Source organism: Ruditapes philippinarum, unplaced genomic scaffold (genome assembly GCF_026571515.1).
Source record: "Ruditapes philippinarum isolate M1 unplaced genomic scaffold, ASM2657151v2 ctg4983_1_1_1_1, whole genome shotgun sequence".
In the NCBI taxonomy this organism is placed as follows: domain Eukaryota; kingdom Metazoa; phylum Mollusca; class Bivalvia; order Venerida; family Veneridae; genus Ruditapes; species Ruditapes philippinarum.
Genome location: NW_026860383.1, coordinates 81,172 through 103,190, shown reverse-complemented (window position 1 = coordinate 103,190; position 22,019 = coordinate 81,172). Strand labels below are relative to the sequence as shown.

At 32.0% G+C, this 22,019-nt stretch overlaps 1 protein-coding gene across 1 annotated transcript; it reads left to right on the top strand.

The window, feature by feature from the left end:
• Positions 1-7,468: 7,468 nt before the first annotated feature.
• Positions 7,469-16,445, top strand: LOC132759845 (hemicentin-1-like). The gene is made up of 13 exons (XM_060751705.1): positions 7,469-7,799; positions 8,353-8,679; positions 9,262-9,552; positions 9,912-10,202; positions 10,450-10,740; positions 11,014-11,328; positions 12,196-12,471; positions 12,655-12,948; positions 13,161-13,463; positions 13,712-14,008; positions 14,732-14,867; positions 15,699-15,736; positions 16,090-16,445. The coding sequence occupies exons 1-13, from the start codon at positions 7,547-7,549 to the stop codon at positions 16,299-16,301; spliced, it is 3,324 nt and encodes a 1,107-aa protein (XP_060607688.1). The 5' UTR covers positions 7,469-7,546; the 3' UTR covers positions 16,302-16,445.
• Positions 16,446-22,019: the final 5,574 nt, after the last annotated feature.

Here is a 22,019-nt window from a genome sequence, read left to right as displayed (position 1 = left end):
TGTTTACCGACAAGGATACCTTTTAAAGTAAGTACATTGTAGTTATTTATGAAAAATTAAACAGTAACCTACATAAATATTATAATTACTCTAAAATATCTGAACATATTAGAAAAATATACAAACTATCTGAACATAATAGAAAAATATACAAACTGTCCTATACTTGGACATTGCTTGTGTTTTTTATAGAAAATGTTAAATGTTCTACACAATTTAGCTCACCTGCTCTCAAGATGCTAAATGTGTGATTTTTTGTCTACCCGACTTGCCTAATGCGGCGACAGTTTGACTTGACTGACCTTGAAGGTCCCTTTTAAAAATGATAAGCTGTTTTATGTAGAACTGGGGATGCATAAGTAAACTTGGAAATATCCTTGTAGAAATTTGAATATTTGTGTTTTTGATGGCTTATATGTTGTGACTGTACTTTCTGGTTGTGTGGAAATATTGCGTGTACAAGTCAGGCATATTGATTACTATAACAATATTAAACATATGAGCAGGACTATTAAAGAAAACAGTGCATATGAATTGCTTTAGACTTAAAATTAGTCCAGGTACAGAAAGAATATTTGTGTTTTTGATGGCTCATATGTTGTGACTGTACTTTCTGGTTGTGTGGAAATATTGCGTGTACAAATTCATGTCAAAGACAAAAAACTTCTTCAAGCTAGGTTTAAGGTACAATGTCATCAATTTTTGTGCGGTTGTGCGGTTTAGAAGCACTGCTTTGACTGGGTCGTCTAAAATGGATACTTTAAAATGTTTACCGCCTTATCTCTCAGATGCGTACAAGTAGCCCCCAAAGAACATTCCGTTTTTTAAATACTCGTACTTTGCATCTTTTGGTAATAGCACTGAAGAGTCCCCTTCCATTGATGCATCTTTAAAGCGCCTACACCATCTTGTAACTGTTTAATATGACACACTGATGATATGCAACACATGACACTATAAAGAATTGAGTACCGCTCAAGCCGGTGCTAGGGGGCATGAGGGATGTTGCACTTATTCATTATCCCTCATGTACAGACTCAATCAAACCGAGTCTGCAATTCTTATTTAATTTTGTTGCGATTGATGCTTCCGAGGGATCACTTTACTTCCAGAATTTTTAAAAAATATTTCTCTGGAAGTCTTCCAAAGTTTTCATGAGAGTTTTATATAACCTCTAATTTCTTAAACAGTTTCTTTTTAATTTATTTTAAGAACACAAACACATCCAACGCGTACACGCTTTAAATGAAATCAAAATTAAACAAATACATAGACAGATATTTCAAATTGTTTTATATCAACAGATAGCAACTGAATCGAACAGTTATTCGAAATGAATTTCAACAATAAGGCGTGGATGAATTTTAAAATATTTCTAGCTACTGACTTTCGGTGTATTTTTGATACAGCATTATACAAACGTTTAGAAAATTTTGATTGGTTGACACGCTGTCAATCAATTGCCGATATGATATATTCAAAATATAGCAACTGTTCTTTTATGCGTTCGCTTACCTTACCCATTTTTGTGTGTATGGGGTGCTTAGATTTACCTTTTTCCGTCCGCCCGTTTGTTCTCATATTGAGTCGCATGTAGTTTTTAAAGTGTTTTCGCTAGAATCAACAAAATTTACAGAAATGTCGATCAGCATGTGAAGTTAAGCACCTAGGCTATTGCTTGTGGATTAATTTGTCAGAGTTTTTGCCGTTGACTTAGTCAAAATTGCGATTTACAATATTTTTAGTCGTGTGTAGCTTAAATAGTATTTAGCTAAGAGTAATGAAACTCTGCGGGAATGATGGTCAGCATGTGTAGTTATGCACCCTGTACTTTACTTGTGAATTTGTCCATTATTTGTAGAGGAAGAGCCCTTGAATTAGTAAAAAAAATGCATTAAAATTTTCAACTTTTGTCGCGAGTAGTTCAAACAGTATTTGACCTAAAAACAAGAAACTGTATAGGAATGTTGATAAGTGAGAAATTGGGCACCTTGTGTTTTGCTAGTGGATTTATTCTGTTTTGTCAGAGGAATAGCCCTTGAGGAATTTGACCTAGAGTTATGAAAGTTGACAGGAATGTTGGTCAGCATGTGTAGTTGTGAGTTTGGCGTTTTATTGTAGGCTTTATTCATTATTTTTAGAGTTATGTATTGCCCTTGACTACGGAAGAGCATTAGTGCCAGGTGTATGTTTTTTATTAACTCGAAATTTCGAGTTACTAACTCGAAATTTCGAGTTACTTATCTCGAAATTTCGAGTTACTAACTCGAAATTTCGACTTACTAACTCGAAATTTCGACTTACTAACTCGAAATTTCGACTTACTAACCCGAAATTTCGACTTAGTAACTCGAAATTTCGACTTACTAACTCGAAATTTCGAGTTACTTATCTCGAAATTTCGACTTAGTAACTCGAAATTTCGACTTATTAACATTACAAGAATGGCCAAAGTTATTTTAGATGGTATAAGATATAGTAGGCAGTGCCTTTGAACGATGGAGATGGAGAAACGGGTGCCTGGACAAAAACTATTGAAATTTAACTTAAACTTAGTAATGGCATGTACACACCCGACATAAAAAATACAAGGCTTCCTTTAATTTGTACGTTCAGGCGTTCTTCAGACGTTGTATTGTATCCCATCTGTTCGAACATATCTTTTCACTAATCATATTCTTCTCATCCCTGTAAAAAAACCGATCCTATACTTTACGTGTGGGACATCTGAGGAAAGTATCGCGGCGTGGCCAAAATAGGGCGTGCTGAGGCCTTTGTCAAAATTGTTGGACTGACTATATTTCTTGTAAAATCGGATGCTTTTATATTGTTCCCAACATATATATTATAACAAGTATCACTTTTATCAACTTTTATCAACACAATATGAATCAAAGTATTAGTAAATAATGAATAATGTTACAAAAACATTATTAGTATAAAGAAACGTGACAGACTAACTGGCCTATACACGTCATTTAAAACTTATTTAACACATGATATTGCACAGTTTACAATAGGGTGGGTTTTAGACTTGTTGTTTCTCCATATGATGGTTGTATGTGTGCTTAAGAAAAAGAAACACCCTGTTAACACGGAAATGTGGAAAGTGTGATTTTACATCCCCCCCTCCACAAAAAAGCGAAGGCTATGTTCAGTATGTGTGAACAATTAGACCCTATAAAATTGTTCTGTTAAATAAATGTTAAAGGTGCTCTGTCAATGTGCAACAACTACACACGAAAGAAAGTATCTTGAATTCAATCCTTGCTTTCACCGGCAACCAATGAAAGTCGTGCAATGTAAGTCGAAATTTCGAGTTACTAAGTCGAAATTTCGAGTTAGTATGTCGAAATTTCGAGTTACTAAGTCGAAATTTCGAGTTAGTAACTCGAAATTTCGAGTTAGTAACTCGAAATTTCGAGATAAGTAACTCGAAATTTCGAGTTAGTAAGTCGAAATTTCGAGTAAGTAAGTCGGAATTTCGAGTTAGTAACTCGAAATTTCGAAATAAGTAACTCGAAATTTCGAGTTAGTAAGTCGAAATTTCGAGTTAGTAACTCGAAATTTCGAGTTAATAAAAAACATACACCTGGCACTAATGCTCTTCCGTACTTGACTCAGTAAATAGCTGTATTTTTTTAATTTGTGTTGTGTGTTCACCTCAATAATATTTGACATTAAGTCATGAAACTAAACAAATATTTTTGTCAGCATGTCCAGTTCTGTGACATTGGTGTTTGCTTGTGGATTTATTAATAATTTGTGGAGTAATTGCCACTGACGTAGTATAAACCATTCAAAAATGTTGCGTTACTTATACCTTGAGTGCTTATGCTAAAATCAACCTAACAGGAACTTAACAAAATTAGCTAAGTATGGTGGCGAGATTTAAGAAATAAAACTGTGGGGCGCGGAGCGAAAACTCGCGAATTAGCGGGGGCGCGGGACGAAGTTTAAAAAATAAATATTCTTCCCGAATCCCCGATTATTAGCGTGTTTTCGCCCCGCCACCCCGCCAAGCGAAAGGTCGAAAAATAACAAGCGCTATAAAACGTGTTTTCGCTCCGCGCGCCCGCCGTTTTAACTTGTAAATTTTCGCTCCGCCCTCCGCGAGGCGAAGTTTAATTTATTAAACTTTGCCCCGCGCTCCGCTTAGTATCGACTTTTCGCTCCGCGCCCCCTCCATTTTAACATGTCAATTGTCGACTTTTCGCTTGGCGGGGTCGCGGGGAAAAACACGAATGACACTTATCAGCCACCATAGCTTAGAGATATTACTTTTCTTTCAGAAAATAATTCTGATATTTAAATGACATTGGTAAATAAATTTTGTGTCGCCAGCTACTAAGTAGCGATGACAAAGGGATCACTTCTCCGTTTGTCCGTCCGTCTGTCTGCTGTCACAAAACTTGTCCTGACTACACATTAGAAATAGCTGGTGCAATTTCATCCGGATGAATATCAAGTCTAGTTTTGCTTTTCATCGACATTCCCCGGTTCAAAAATTTTCGTCAAATTATGACCCTTTGAGGACTTTCAATGATCAACATTATTTATTTGTCCAATCACATTGCATTTCTTTCAAATTTCGGCAAAGTCTAACTTTGTTAAATGTGTTGTAACTAAATTAAATTTACTTAATAAGTTCCGTATAACCAGTCTAACTAAGTTCAATTGCATTTTATTAAGGAGGGTTAGGGTTGTGGTTTGTACCTTGAAATGTTAAATATTTAGGAAGGGCATAAAACCGCCTAACAAAAATGAAGTTGTTCTAAACATTCACTGTTTAAAGATAAATCATATTAATGGAAATGAATTTGCAAGAAACCATTTATCAAATAAACGAAGATTGAAGTTAAATCAAATTACGAATTATTTAATACGCAAATTGTACAGTCCCTTTTACAACAATCATTATTTAGTTCGGCAATCAATCAACGAGACTAGTTCGATGTTCATTGAATTACGATATTATCTCGTTCCCGCGACTAAGGAACTCATGACCACGTCATAGTATCTTGTGCGCACCACTTAGGTTATCATCTCGTTCCCACGACCCAGTAACTCGTGACCACAACATAGTATCTCATGCGCACGACGTAGTAACTCGTCGCAACGATATAGTATCTCGTGCGCACCACTTAATTATCTCGTTTCCACAACTAAATAAATCGTGGCCGTTACATAGTATCTCTTACGAACGATTAGGGAACTCGTGGCCACGACATAGTATCTCGTGCACACCGCTATATTATCTCGTCACGACAAAGTATATCATGCGTACGAGATAAATAAAAACGCACAAATGTCATATCTGTACCACTGTACATTTTATAGTTGAAAGGCAAAATTTATTTACTTATTTTCATAAACAGGAATCCGCCAGGAAGGTCCAAACCTTGAATGTTTCAGGTAAATCATATGACTCGTTACTGTCCATAACACAGGCGTTCGGCACATTTGCCGTACCAATAATTGCCACGACCTATACTTAATTTTTGAAGTTGTTTTTATTTCTTTTCTTTACTTCAAAATAAAATTTAAAAAAATTTGAATTTGTCTTTTCCCAAGTAATAAAGGTACATATTCAGGATGAAGCTTTTGGTTAAAAATCACGAAAATGTGGTTTCCCTTCATATATTTTTCATAAAATGTTTCAAATTTTTAATAATTTAAAAACTGCAGGTAAATAAATTTTTTTAAATTTCATGTAAATTACATAAATTGGAAATTTTTTTTCAAAAAAATTTTTTGGAAAAAGCTATGTTAAAAAATCAACGGATTGTTTTCTTTACATTTATTTTTTGATATTGGTAGTTATTTTTGGGATTCAAACAAAACGACCCTTTTTAAATTAAAATATTATGCCACTTTAAGTGAAATATTTTATTCACAGTAATTTATTGAAATATATGATATTCTAACTGAATATTTCTTATTTGAATGAAAGAATGAGTAAAAAGGGAAGCTGTCTTCCATATTACGTTTGTCTGTTCCTAGAATATAGTGTTTAATTTAAATCTACTTCTTATGAAGTCTGAAAGTGTTTATTTGTATTTACAAAGATGGTGCTGTGTAGCAATGATCATCTTTTTGGTTCAAATGTAAGCATAGTAGATCTTTAAGTATCAAAATCTTTCTATACGTTATCAACGTACAGAAATATTTGTACATGAACAAATCTTCAAATATTGCGAGAATAAGTTTGAGTTCTACTGCTCTTTTGTTCTACTTTCTGTATTCAACTTCATTAGACAAATTAATGCAAGGGGTCTCAATTTACATGATTTATACGATAAAGACAATGTAACTCCTATGTATTGGTTAAGTAAAATGTCACTTCTGATTAACGAATCATCACTTTACTTTTTCTATTTACAACATACTATTTTATTAACTATTCAATGAATGGCATCAACATCGGTTTAGTTTTGTATTTATTTTGTCTCAAAAGACAGACAAACACAACCTTTATTGTCATTTCATATTCTGTCATAGTCTCTAACATGTTTTCTATATCTGTTGTAACACATCTGTGGATGTCTCTAAATTCAAAATTGCACCATTTGTCGCGTTCAAATGTTGTATTTTGCTTAAGCCGGTGCTAGAGGGCGTGGCCGTTAACTTGCACTTCCAAGTACTGTCAGTGAACAGGCTCAACTAAAAGAAAAGAATAAAGACCAACAAGGCAAAGGCAACGTTCAAAGGACGCGGCCCCCGACACAATAAAAAACCCAAGCCGAGCCTGAAACATTTTTAATTTTGTCATGTTGGGCTTTCTCTAGGGATTCTGTCTTTCTCTATTTTATTGTCACATCCGTAATATTTGTGCCGTGTGGCGGCTGTAAAAAATCTCCCCGTATGTTATATTTCCGATCCTTAAAGATCGTTTAAACAACATTATTGTTGTGTAAACATGTTATGCGGTAGTTTTAGTTTCTTCTATTGGGCCTTTTTCCAACTTGGGTGGTTCCAGTATTCCTATTTGAATACTATGTAATCACCCTTAGGATATGTTGCCTGCTTTTTAAATTTGTCTTTTGACGTCTTGTCTGTGAAAATCAGGCTTCAAAACATGAGATCCCTTTCAAAATTCTATTTCATTTAGTTCCGCTCATTGTTTTCTCGTTTAGGGCACACGCTTTCTTTTTACTTTGGGACCATACGCCGCTTTTCGTGGAATGGCACTACCGTATGAACACATCTGCGGGATGTCTCTAAATTCAAAATTTCACCATTGTTGAATTATGCCTAAACTGGTGCTAGGGGGTGTGGACGGTATCTTGCACTTACCAGGCTCAATCAAACCTAGCCTGCAACATTTTCAATTTTGTCGTGTTGGGCTTTCTTTAGGGATTCTGTATATCTCTATTTTAAATATACCCGGTAATAAATAAGTTTATTTGTGCTTATCACAAGCATTTGAAGGCATGCGTAATTAATTAGATGTCTCTCTTACATAGGTGTATTGACAAACTCCATTCAGCTTACACCATTGCAAATAACAGCCACAGAAAATTCCAGTGCTACACTCACATGCTCAATGACGAATGGAATTCTGACAGAATCAATTTGGTTTAACTCTCAGATAACTGGTGGCGCAAATTTATATTACTCCAAAGGACAATGTATTACATCGCGGTTTCTTAATAATAGTGCTTTATTTAGTGGTGTGTGCAATAGTGATGGAACGTACTCTGTAATTCTAAAGAAAATTGAACGATCACAGCATAGAGCTAAATGGACTTGTTCAGGAACTCTTTCCTCATCAAATACAGTCGCTATAAAAGTGTTAGGTAATAATAAATTATCAATTGCTATACATTAGTATGCATTAAAACAGTTTACTGACCCAGTTTCTAAAATCTTTATATATTGTATAATTGTTACAATTTGTTTTTGCGTTTATTGTCTCTAACACTTTTTTTGTTTCCGTATTATTTCAAAATCATTCAACATTTATGCATATGCTATCACTGACAAAAAGCTATGCAAATTCAGTTTCACGGAGTTCTCATATCATAGTCGTTATAATACTAAACAATTATAATGATTCATAGTTCATTAAATTGTCGTGTAAATGTTATTTTAATGTTTTGATCATATAATTTATCACACACTTGCCTATTATTTTCAAACGTTATAATTCTAACAATTTATGTTTTTATTGAATAACTAATGACTAAAGTGGAAGGAAATTAATCTCTACTATTTAGTACAATGATATCGAAAACATTTTATGATAAGTTTAGAAAAAAAATGTGGTATTTTTTTCCATCTTTGACTTCAACAAATGTGTATACATATTTTTGAAATCTCCATAATGTTATGCTGTAACACTTTTAACAGTTCCGGCTACAAGCGCGGAATTGAGCCAACATAATGGGGACTACATGAAAGAATTTCAGGAAAAGAAAATCTCTTGCAGCACATCAGCGTGTCGACCAGACCCAAGAGTACAATGGTATCTTCGTAGTTACGACCAGGTTGTATATAATCTAACACATTTGTCAACCAACAAAGACGTTAATGGCGAATATGGTCTCAAAGCCGTTGAGAGTGTACTGACATTATGTCCAAATAGAACGATGAATTACTTACGTCTGTACTGTGAAGTGTGGACTCAATCTGAAAAAGCTGACAAAACAAGCAGAGAAACAATTGTTAATGTTACATGTAAGGCCTAAATATTTTTATTCTATATTTATTATCATGAAGTATGTTTTCAAAAAAAAACAGTTACCTAGAATTCTGCACACAAATGTTTACTGACATAGCTAACATAACTCGGAAATAGGTATTATATAATTATTATGTAACCCCTATTTTCATATTTTCATGTTGACCATTTGGTCAAATTTCTAATGGATGTACACATATTTATATATTCATAAATATTATAAAATAAATATATATAGAACGTAACATTTAGGAACCAGCCGAGGATAAAATCATGCATAAGCAAGTTGTCTCCATCTAAAGATGAACTGTTTTGCATCAGACAAAACGCATCGATGTAAGATATGTTGCATTGAATTGTCATGAAACATCTAAAGTATTTTGTCTTTCAATTAGTTTTTGTTTTGTTTAAGAAACCTTAAATAAAAATAAATTATAAAAAAACTAAAAATTAAAAGAAAAACAAGTTCATTTTTACAACCTTCAAAATTGTTTTAAATAGTTTGATAACTGGTAGACTGAGAATTTTTTTTACATGGAACCCGAATTAACTTACCCAAGCTTGACTTTTTATTTCAGATCCCCCAGATAATTCACCTTTGATACAAGGAGTTGGGTCTAACGATGCTATACGGGTCATTGAGTCTGATAAAGGGTCATTTGTTTGTTCGATTACCGGAGGAAACCCATTGGCATTGTTAAGCTGGAACTGTTTCGACAGTCATGACTCAATATCGCGAACCCAAGATAGCACTGTAACAAGCACAGTTAAATGGACGGCATTGCGCAATTATAGCACATGCTCCTGTACATCGAATCACAAAATAAGTAATTGGCAAAAAACTACGAACATAACAGTTAATGTACAATGTGAGTTTGAGTTTCTATTATCCTTGAACATGTCTAACGACTATTCAAAAAAGGCTTAACATCTTATCTTTTGAAAGCAACGCATTTAACTTTAAAATTTACAAAGTCAGACTAGTCTGATATACATATTTAAAAAGGTTTTTTATTGTTCCTGAAACTAAATTGCCGATATTTACGATATTTTTATTAGAATTTGTTCTGTGCATTGAACATTTATTGTTTGATACTTTCCAGATTTGTGATAAGATAATTTAGAAATAGTGGTTACATTGCTAATAATTTTAGTTTGATAAAAGTTAATGTAAATCATCAATTCATATGTATTTTTGTCAGAATTTAGTTGTTGTTTTCTCTTTAAGACCCTCCGACCACACCACGTTTTACAATTGGACAAACAGATATTTTTGGCGATGTTCGTGTTATACAGAACAACATAATGCGAGTTGTCTGCAATAGCGAAAGTAATCCTTTATCTAACTACACATGGACTGGTCCATGCTTTTCTGGCAAAGGTGATACGTTAGAAATAACAAGCGTTAAAATCAGCAAACAAGGAAATTATAAATGCTTGGCGTCAAACAGAATGGCAAGAAAGAATTCTTCCTATGGGGACGGGAGTAATTCATCATCACTAATTCTAACAGTATTGTGTAAGTACAAACCATTTCATGGAAATAAACCCAAGCAGATTGCTTTGATCACAGACAGAGAAAATTTGAACAATTAGATTAATATGTGTCTTAAGAAAAGAAAAATGTTCTGATAACTATAATTGCAGTAAAATCAAAGTATCTTATATTTTGTTATCTGTTATAATATTTATATTATTGATATATTTCAGTTGACATAATATTTGTCTCGTTCAACAAATGATGTACAAACTTTTGATATTTTCAGACCCCCCAAGCGATCCAAAATTTAAATTTGAAAACTCCAGCGGACAACTCATTCAATCAAACATATTTTACGTTGTGATAAATGATACGTTTTCAATTTATTGCGATGTAAAAGGAAATCCTGTACCTGACATCAAATGGGATGATAACAAAAGCAATCCCATATTGAGTATATCTAACATTCTTTTGGACATAAATAGTACATGCAGAGCAACAAACTTGATGAAAGAAACCGCAAGTCAAAAAGAAATAAATTCAAAATCAGAAGAATCGTTTTCAGTTATTGTCTCTTGTAAGTTTATATTTACGATGTCTAAGCTAAAGTATACACATAATTGATTATTATATTTGAAGGAAAAAAAATAGTGTTTTGCATATTTAAGTATTCTGGATTTTATTTTGTTTGTCTTGAGACAAAATATATTTGCCATTTTTTACTTTATATTTATTTAATTCAAAGGTGAAGCGTCACTTACACTCAAAACTCTCAACAAATTCATACAAAGTATCTTATGTCAGTTAAGGATTTATCTCATTACGTTACATTTTATAATTTGTATTCAAGATCCTCCAGGGCTTCCTACATTACACATATCAAATTATAACGGCGACAGCGTTCAAGTTACAACTGGAAACGTCAGTGTTATTGAATCAGAAACAATTAATATGACATGTTTTTCGACAAGTAAACCAATGCCGACATACAAATGGATATATGAGCAATATATGAAAACACAGTCGACAAACGTTTTGAAATTTTTCAATATCAGTCGACACGAAAGTGGAACATATGCTTGCAACGTTAAAAATAATATGAAGAGATCAATTGGCAAAACTGAAGTAGGGAAAAATAAATCACAAATAAAATTGAACATATTATGTAAGTAAGAAATTTTACACTCTTATTAATTAATAAGAGGATACCGGAATGTCTGGAGATATAATCTGGAAGACGTTCTAAATTGAAATTACTAATAAGTCTATTGATACTGATACATATATCATCGCCAACAAGTGATTTTCTATTTTATTCCGGTCTTACTGCATTTTTCATTTATTTCTTTTAAACAAAAATCATGGTTGCTACATTTTCTTTCTTTGCATACAATATCTTTCTCCACGAAAATACTTTGCTTATTAGTCGCAAACCAGTTTAACCGGGGGTACTTTAGATTAACTTTCAGTCCATCTGTCCTTCAACAAGAATTATATCTCGTGATAACGCATTAAATTACTGAAAATAAAGTTATTAATCTTGATATATGGAAAGTCGGTAGTCTGTATATTCAACATGTCTTTGTTCTTCTAGTATGTCGAAATATTTGGTTGCTATGGCAACACATATATTAAATTATGGCAAATATAATAACACGCGTGATTACTCAAAAATTAATGTAAACATTTTTTATGACAATTGAAATAAAGAAAGTAGAATTATGGAGAGATAGAGTATGCACACCATTTGAAGCTCAACTATACGGAGTAAACTGAGAGCTGTCCTACTCACCAAGCAACGGTGATCGCATACATATTTATTATTAAAGTTTTATGCACTAAAATCTTGTTTGCGATTACTTCTTTATTTATTAAGGTATTTACATCAACCTTCAATTTTTATGTTAACATTCATTGTTCACTCTACACACAATGTATTTAATTGTTTGTTTAATAGTACTTTTTCTGTATTTATAAAAGGAAACCTTTGTATAATATATATTGTTTAAAAACAACAAATTGTTATTCAAAGATCCATCCATTGTGAAAAATATACATGATGTAAGTATTGTTGAGGGATCACAATTGGAAACATTATGCCCGGTAGTAGATGGAAACCCTTCAAACTCTAGAGTTACATGGTCAAAACTTAGTGACGAAACTCAATGGAACAACCGACAATTGTTTATCAAGAACGTTTCAAGAGCAGACGATGCAAACTACACCTGTAGTGTAATAGAGATGCATCCTACGATTGGTAGATCTTCAAAAATTGAAAGAAGAAAATCTTTTCATCTAAATGTTTTCTGTAAGATATTTACGTGCTTTTCTGAAAATATGACAAATGGCATATGCGTCTGATATTGTGATATTCTTTAGAAGTTACAATTAATATATCATTCATTGCTAAGTAAGAGTTTCTAAAACAGAAAAATAAATATAGACAAGCTATTTTTCAGTCATGTTTTAAGAATCTTTTTATTATTTTTAGTTCCATCAGAAATTAACACATTTACGATATCTACAATAAGCTCTGGTCGGACCTTTGTAGTAAACAGAACTCAAAATCCATCATTTGAATGCATTGCTGAAGCCAATCCTACGTCAGATTTAAAAATAAAGTCTCCATGGGGTGGTTTTATTATCGAAGTATCAAAGACAAATATTGCCCACCACACATTGCACAATGCATCATTTAAAGATGCCGGAGAATATATTTGTACCGGGAAAAACAACTACACAAGGGGCTCACCATCACAGTCAAAACTGATTCTTATCGTTAAAAGTAAGAATTTAAACGATTTGTATTCAATGTATCTTTAAAAGCCTAGCAAGGATATACGCTGAAATGTAAATAAAATTTAAAATTTCTACATTCCATTTGATATCATTCAATTAAGTTTATCTTTAAAGTGCTGATTGCATTGCATTGTTTATTAGATGTCATTACTATTATAAACATAAACGTAAAATGGAAAACAATATTTCTATCTGCAGGCCGACCAAGACCATCCTCTGGCGACACAAGTGCTATAAAAGTGGCAACAGTTCTGAACGTTGATGTAACACTACTATTTACTGCTTGGAATTATCTTGATAAACCAAACAAAACAATGTTCCGTTGGTTTAAGGAAAATGTTTCAATTTCTGATAATGACAATAAATACATGATACATTCAAGTGATGTACAAACAAATATAACTATAAGGAACACAACTCAACAGGATTTAGGGCTATACAAAGTAGTTGTCGAAAATTCAGTTGGAATGTATACACACTTTTACGAATTGAAAGCAACAGGTAAGTTGTTGTTGTCTTTAATTATTATATTGTTATAGTTAACTATTGATGATGTATTTATTTAGAATTTGAATAAATCCTGTTGAAATATGAATGTCAGTAATTCTATTTAATGAAAGGTGTCACACCTGAATCCATGCGTGTTTGTACTTAATGTGGAAAATATGTTGTTTTTTAAAATCTATGCCTGAAGATATCCTTGGAAATATTTTAGTTTACGAGTTCATAAAATATCTATGAATTTACAGATAAACCAGAGACACCAAAAGATTTCCGTCTCATGAACGACACAATTACAGACACTTCGGTAGCATTGTCATGGCAACCTGGTTTTAATGGAGGATTTCAACAAACATTTGTTATAATCTACAAAATGATTCACGAACTTGTATGGTTGAACAAATCAATAAAAGATAACGGTGATATCAATATGAATTATATTTTAAATGACCTTTCCAGTCTGCAAGAGTATGAAATAGAGATGTTTGCAAGAAACATAGAAGGAAACTCACTTCACACAGAACGTCTGCGTTTTAAAACTAAAAGTAAATCGAGAACTGTTTGTATCTATTTTTGAAATACTTTGAAATTTGTGAAAGTAATATTTTAACAATCTTGTCATGTCACTAGTAAAACAGAAATGTTCATGTTGGTTCTACCTTTCACATATTCATTGCTGAAAATAACATGAGTTTTTAAGCTAACAATCTGCAACCTGATTGTAATGAAATCGGAAGTCGTTTACTGTCTACATCAGAAACTCCTACTCCGTATCATTCGTACATCAATATTAAATCAACAACAAACAAGGCTTTAAGTAGCAGTTCTAGTTTAATACAAATTTGATCTTTTTTATTATGAGGAGATTATGTTTTCCCTGAACGTCAGGCCTCATTGTCCGTTAGCCTAAAACTGTTAAAGTGTGTTTTCACAAGGAAATCTCACAATTGCTGTGTTCCAGGTAGCAACTATGACACTGTGACGCATGCACGAGCTGATTACAGTCTTTCATTTGCATGTTCAAATTCGTGTACGAACTTGGGTTTTCCGTTTAAAATCGTAATTTATGTGCAATATTGATGAGATTTACAACAATACCATGAATACCGTTCAAATGATTAATGAAACTGTAAAATGCTTGTTTTTTAAGCCGACGACAAAATATTGTTACATATTTATTTAATGCAGCTTTAACACAGATTATTACTTATTGATATTTTTTTCATTTGATATTGTGAGAAGAGTAAACAATCATTGTTCAATTTAAGCAAGCATTTACAAGCTGGAGGATACAAAGACAACGCATTCTTCAAACACTGGACTATTAGTTGGTGTAGGAGTCGGTGCGTCTGTTACTACACTCGCCTTTATTGCTGTGGCTTTTATCGGATACAGACGTTTTAAGTAATGAAAGTTATTTTCTTTTATGATAAAACATATAACATGTTCGAGTTTTGCATTTGATAAGAACTATCCAACAAACAATCATTTGTGGGCAATGCATGAAATCATTATTTCAATGTCTCAAGCTTTGTAAGCAATAACTGAGTCCCTTTATTTATATTTTTAAGGGCTGGATACATTCATATTATCTATTCAATCATAAAATCATAATTACTTTAAAAGCTGTTTCTGTCGGATTTAATTATTACATAAATCCGTTCATGCCCAAAATTTGAAACTTCGGTAACTATCTTGGTGTGTTTCATTTTTTGTGTGCATAATTTCTATGTGTCTTCTGATTTAAGTAATTTACATGTTAAACGGCATTCAACCTTTTACGTGCATGTACAAAAGTGTATATTGAAAGTTTACAATTATCAAAAATAAAAAAATAAAAACATTTATGGGCCAATTAATTTTTGATAGTTTTGGCTGACCTTTTCATATAAACTATCGGAGCAATAAATACAAACACCAGATGCTGTCCAGATAGTTTACTTTACATGTATGTACTAAATAAAAGTTTAAAGCTTATTTATTTCCTCTTATCACATAAATGGCTCTCATTTCGTTGACTTTGAATTGGATATTTTATTTTTAATTTTTTGATTTTTCATTTTTGCATGATACCTTTCACTACAAAATAACTATGACAAATAACTATGACAGTTTTTCTTGAAAATAATATAAAATCTCTTATAACAATATACTCTTATTACTGATAGCATAGTCTTTTCTTCTTTGTTATCATTGCTGTTGAGACAAATGAATCTTAACAATAACTATTTTCAGGAATATGAGACATTCACGTCATGACAGTCCAAAATCAGGTAACTGGTAGTTAAGATTTAAAATGAATCATGTCCTTTCTTCCTGTTCGTTTAACTTTTCTTTTTTTTTTCTTTTCGTTTATCTCTGTTGTTCTGTGTATAAGTTTTTGGAAGAGAATTGTCTTGCCAACGTGAAACTTTCGTATAGTATCTATGCTTACATATTCTAAAAATTAAAATAAACGAGTAACTAAACGAAACCGTATGATATGGCTGTTTAATATTTATACAAATGACGTAAATAGTATACTATCATTTAATTTGCATGTTTTATAAATTGTTCATCATTTTGGTATAACTACGACAGTTTTATAAAAAAATGAAAATTTACTACGCTATGATCATTGATTTAGGTATTACTGTCGGAGTCAATGCCACATCCAATTACACGGATTTAGATACAAGCAGGAGAGATAGGAATGTTTATGATGAGTTCAATGCGCCTTCTACAAGTCCATACGAGCGACTGAATACATCGACTCGAGAGCTAACTACATATATGGAGTTGAACAATACAACTGTGCCCAATGCTGACACTTCCGACTACGTAAATATAAGAATATAAATCAAATCAAATCAGATTCCATATATTGTACAACATAGCAGTTATAAAATATTGGCACAGTTTGTAAAAAATCGATTTATTTTAATGTTAAGGCAACAACTTTCCGTGGTACTAACATAAATGTCATTTAAACCAACTTATTTTAGTAATAGTTGTTATAACATAAATTCTTAAATTTTAAATCGTCATATCAAAGTCATTTTTTGTCATCAAACTTATGGAATATAAACATAATTAATACATCATTGGAACAGCGTCTCAGATTTTTTCTAAAAGAAAAAAAAAGAGTGCATAACGTTAAACATTTTATGCGACTTATTTAACCATACATAGTACGTAATTAAAGATAATTAAGTCTCTGATTGAGCAAACAAAAAATCCTGGCACGGTTCCCTCCGTAAATGAATTTCCTTTCATGTGCTTTAAACCGCATGTAAATCGCTTGATTATTAAAAAAGTATTTAACGTGCGAACCGCTTGCGGGGTTAATTTTTTTTTTCAATTTTGAAGTTATCAGCATTATGGTTATGTTATACCAGTCACTCTGCCTGTGTATTCGTTTATGAAATTCCGTCAAGATATAAATAAAAAAAACGAAAAACTAAGCTCCTATTAAGTCCTTGGTACGATGCAATAAGAAGCAATATTATATATTTCCCCGCCCAATTCTGAATCATATAAATGATAGACGTATTTTAAAAGAAATAAAAGGTATTACTCGATCAATATGATCTGACCTTCTTGGCTTCTATTATCATGAATGTTCACTTATGCACGGCATAGAGATTCATTTTTTTTTTCTGGGATATACAATAAATTTCATATTTTGTCCATGTTTATTAAAACTGTGTTCGATTTACTGGCGAACAGTTTATTCAAAGCATTCACTGATAATATATTTTCATGTATTTTCTATTGATTTGTAGAGAAATTATCATCCGCGGTCTATCGTAAAAATAGTTTAGAAATTTTTCAGGAACACCTAATCTTCCGTCATATATAAGCGTTTACATAAAAAAGATGTCTGTTTTTAGTGTGGTTATTTTTGACATTGTTATAAAACGAGGTTGAATATTAAGCAAGCTCTTGAATCCGTAGAGAAGTCCATAAACTCAAATTTATATATCTATCAGATTGTTATTTCACACATTAATGATAGGAACTACATTGTAATAACCATCCCCGTGGTCGTGCGATTTGCCGCAATGCTAAATTATTTATGCCACCTTTGCCGACAATATCTTAATTTATTAAAAAGGCTAAATAAAAGGAAAACGATATGATGTTGAGATATTCATAAAATATTACAGTATGTGTATGATAAATTTATTACGAGTAGTATCGACTAAAACAACGGATAATTCACGGATATATATGGAACTAAACATTTCCATTATTGATGCCGCAACAGGGGGCGGAGCGTTATCGATAATTGACAGGTCACGCTCGTAGCAGACTAAAACAGTAAAGGTACCATTTTAAAAACGTTTTAAAACATAGGTAGTTTCTCCAAAATTAAATCACGAATGTGTTCAGAAAAGGTTGTATGTATTGTTAGTGATAAATGACTACGTTGACACCTTAAGTAGTGAAAAATATGTGTGACAAATTCACTGTTGAATGGTCCAGTTAGTCTAATGTGACATGCTTTTTCTCTCTAGAATACAGCGATACTGACAGAGAAACAAATAAAGTCACATAACATTTGCGAGTGATATAGTCTTGCAAATGATTAGATGGAACATGTTAAACTTTGTAGATCTAATTATCAAGTCTATATCATTTTTTATTATATTTAATAATAATATTAATATTAATGATTTAATGCTCATACTAAAGTGCTCATAACTAAAGTAAAAAAGCAAAGATGATGATAACGTTTACAAGGCACCTATATTTACAATAAATACTCTATTGCTCTTTTATTCAAAACATTACTATCTACACAAAAGCATTATTTTGATATCACTTATAATATAATAACTAATTATATTAAATAGTTCTTAAAAATAAGTGTCACTGTTTGATGTTGAAATTCAAACATTGCTATAAGAAATCAATCAACGGCTGCTATGGAAATTTATTGGATGCGAGAAAAGGTAAATGGTTTTCATTTTGCATAGATAGATATAATTCTTTGAAATTGCATTTTTCATTTGTTTCACACTTTGCAGTAAACATGATATCAGAGACTTTTTTTTCTAAATGACCTAAAGCAACAAAAACGTCTCTAAATTCATTTTTGACCTTTCTGAGCAACATTTGTCTAGTATATTTATACTAAAAATAAAGCTCTTCTTTACTTTTATTAGTTATCTATTCTAAAAATCACACAATGAAACTGAATATATATACCCTGTAAGTTTAAAATGAATATATAATATCTTGACGTGTATGCCAGGACCGGTTATCCTTATAATAATAATGAATATAAAATAGCATGCAGAGTTATTGTGATATGTTTCATATACAGTGAAATTTGAGGAAACCGGACGCTGAGAAAATCGGAACTCTCTAAATACCGGACGAATAATTCAATCCCAAATTTCCCTTCTTTAAACTATTGTATTAAACATTGACAATACCGGAATCTGCAAAAACCGAATATCGGACGGTTGAAAGGGGCTACAAAGTCCATTATATAGACAATTAGCCTGACAATACCGGACGACGAAGGTGTGAATAACCTTGTGTAATTATCAATTGGTTGTGTCTAATACGCTAACGGAACGGTAACGGAACAATGATTATCTGATTTGTTAATTATGTCTCTTTTTACAGTTTGATTCATTGTAAAGTATCGATGTTACCGTTTTTTATAAATGTCAAAATGCACGAGAAATTGATAAGTTAAAATCAGTATAAATGAAAAATAGAATATTATTGTACTGCATTGCTTTTTGTATATTCATTTCCAAAAATGACAACGCAACGGAAACGACATTTATCAGCGCTAAGTTCTATTCCATGGCCTAAAAGAATTTGACGAGAGCTGTCTATAAGTGACAAATTTAAATTAGTTAAAGACAGTGAAACTTTGCCGAGACCTACTTTAAATAATCTCCCTCTGACAAATATGGTAAAGGCAATATTTACAAATGGGGCATTATTATATAAACAAACAAAGTGAACTATGTTCGTTAAATCATTATCCATTACCCAAATGTAAACATATGCGGGTTTAATCGGACTTTATCGTTATGAGGTAACTGCTGTTCGTTTAAATCCAAAATTTTATTGTATTTATATGCAATAATGGGACAAAAACAATTAAAACATATTGTATATATACATTCAGCATCCTTTGTAAGTTATTGCTTGGTTTATATGATCCTAAATAGCTATAGGGGACATTGAGAATACCGGACCGCTGAGAAAACCGGACAAAACCCTCGGTCCGAAAGCCGTCCGGTTTTCTCAACTTTCACTGTAGTTTGATATACAAATTACATGCAAGAACTCTATCAATGTTCATCCCCCCTAATATTATACTAATATATTGCACTATTGCAATATGTTAACCACCAATCCCGGTCATAGTTTATTATATTAAAGACGAAAGGAAAGGAAATTATGTCAGGACTTCTTCACAATTATTGTAGGGCATCATTATTTTTTCAACAAGTATCTGCATCTTCTAAATTGATTTGAACTATTGATCTGGACCTGTAACAAATGATACACCGATCTCGAAAACATGCTTTCAATACAGAACCATAGTGGGGTACTATCATTTAAAATAGATTTATCGTGAAAACTATATCTGCAATTAATTAAGAGTTCAAAACCAATGACGCACCACTGGATTGTTTGAGCGCGTATGAGCGTTAAGCTTTATTTCAATGACAAACCGCGGTGTTATAATTAACCTAATAAGTAAGCGTGAATTCCATTGGAATCTAAGAAATTTATCGCCGTATCGTTCCTGATAGTTCATCAGAAGTAGAATTATATGTATATTATTTGCTTAACTTGATTCACTTTAAGACCTCTTCATGCCTTTTTATTTCTGTAACATGGGATATTCAATTATTGTGGTAAATTGTCTAAAAATGATCTAGTAAGTATTGATCCAAATACATGTAAAGATAGTTGGGACAATAACGAAAGACAATTTTTTTGTTAATTTTGTTCTTGCTAGATAACAGCAATATATAATTAACTAAAATTTAATGATGAATGTAACACTACATATTCTTTATCCGAAATTTCACATTTAGTATTGCATTATTTTATTTTTCATCACAGTGGTAACCAAACATTTTTACCTACTTTATGCGATATAACTCATACAATTACAAGAATGTTAACCTTTTGCATATTTTCGTTCAGCATACATTTGTACAGCTAAGGAGCTCACATAAATTTTATTAACTTTGTTTTAAATAACGTGCGAAGGGCTTTTAAGTGCATTACTTTGATTTACCTTGTTAATGTAAAAGTTAAGAACTGTAAACATTTAGGAGAAATGATGTGGAAGTGGCCGGATAATTCAGTCGGTAGAGCCGTGGTTTTGTAATCCGAGGGTCACAGGTTCCAGTTCTGGTTAGACTGCACATTTTCTCAACCTGAGACATTTGTCGCAAAACGGGTGCCGTGACTCAGAGTTTTATTTACAATGCTTTGTAACTCTTTGAAACTCGAGGACGATTGTTTAATACAGGGGAGTCGGTAGAACCACGGTACGGTATTCCGAGGGTCTCAAGTTATAATCCTAGTCAGGCTGCACATTTTTCACCTTTCAAATAATAGTAACAGTTTGTTCGCATTTCAACAAAAGTATTATAAAATATTGAATTATAATGTAAGTTAATAAGCACCATGGATAAAATTAATAATAATGATATTTAAAATAACATAATATCATATATTATTACCACTCACTATTTTGTAATGTTAATTTCCCATTGGTCACTAGGTGTTTTTCTTACTGTTAAAGCAAGTGTACCATGTGACAAAGAAATTTGCACTGCTACAGTGTAACAGTACTAATTAACAGTTTTAAAAATCTTATAACGTGTTTTTTATTCAACTTGCAAGGTAAGGATAGTTGAGATATTGTTATTCTTGGTCCAATTTTGTTACAGTAAGATTTAGTTGAAGTTTTAAATGATTTGATAAATAAGACAGGGATTTGTGAGTAACAGTAAAAATATCCCTCACCTAACGTCTCGGATAACATTATTTTCCTCGTGATTATATTTTTACTGTTACCCACAAACCCATGTGATATTTATATCTAATTGTTTTTGTATAAGCAGAGTAAAAGCTATTTGTTATTTGCTTACATTTAGACCGCATGGATAGTCAAGTTGGGAGGGCACTATCATAAAAAAGAAATCCAAGATCCCAATTTTGTAGTATGGATTGTTTGGCTACCAAACTGTTAAACTCTCACAGAAATGAATGTTACTTTTTAAATTTGTCCTATGTTCACTAGAATATTAGTAAGACTATTCAAAGTTATCAGTAGAAATAAAACGGTTCATGTGTTATATACATTGTGCAAGATTTTGGAAAAAATAGTAAACAATGCTTGAAAATGAAAATTTTAGAAAAATATCATAAAAATATTTGTTTAAGAACAAAAACTATCAAATACGACAGTGGTATTCTTAATATTGTATATGATATAAAATACATCATTTGACTCTGTTTCACACATTCTATTATTTATCTAATGTTGTATGATAAATACTCCAAAATATATATATTTTT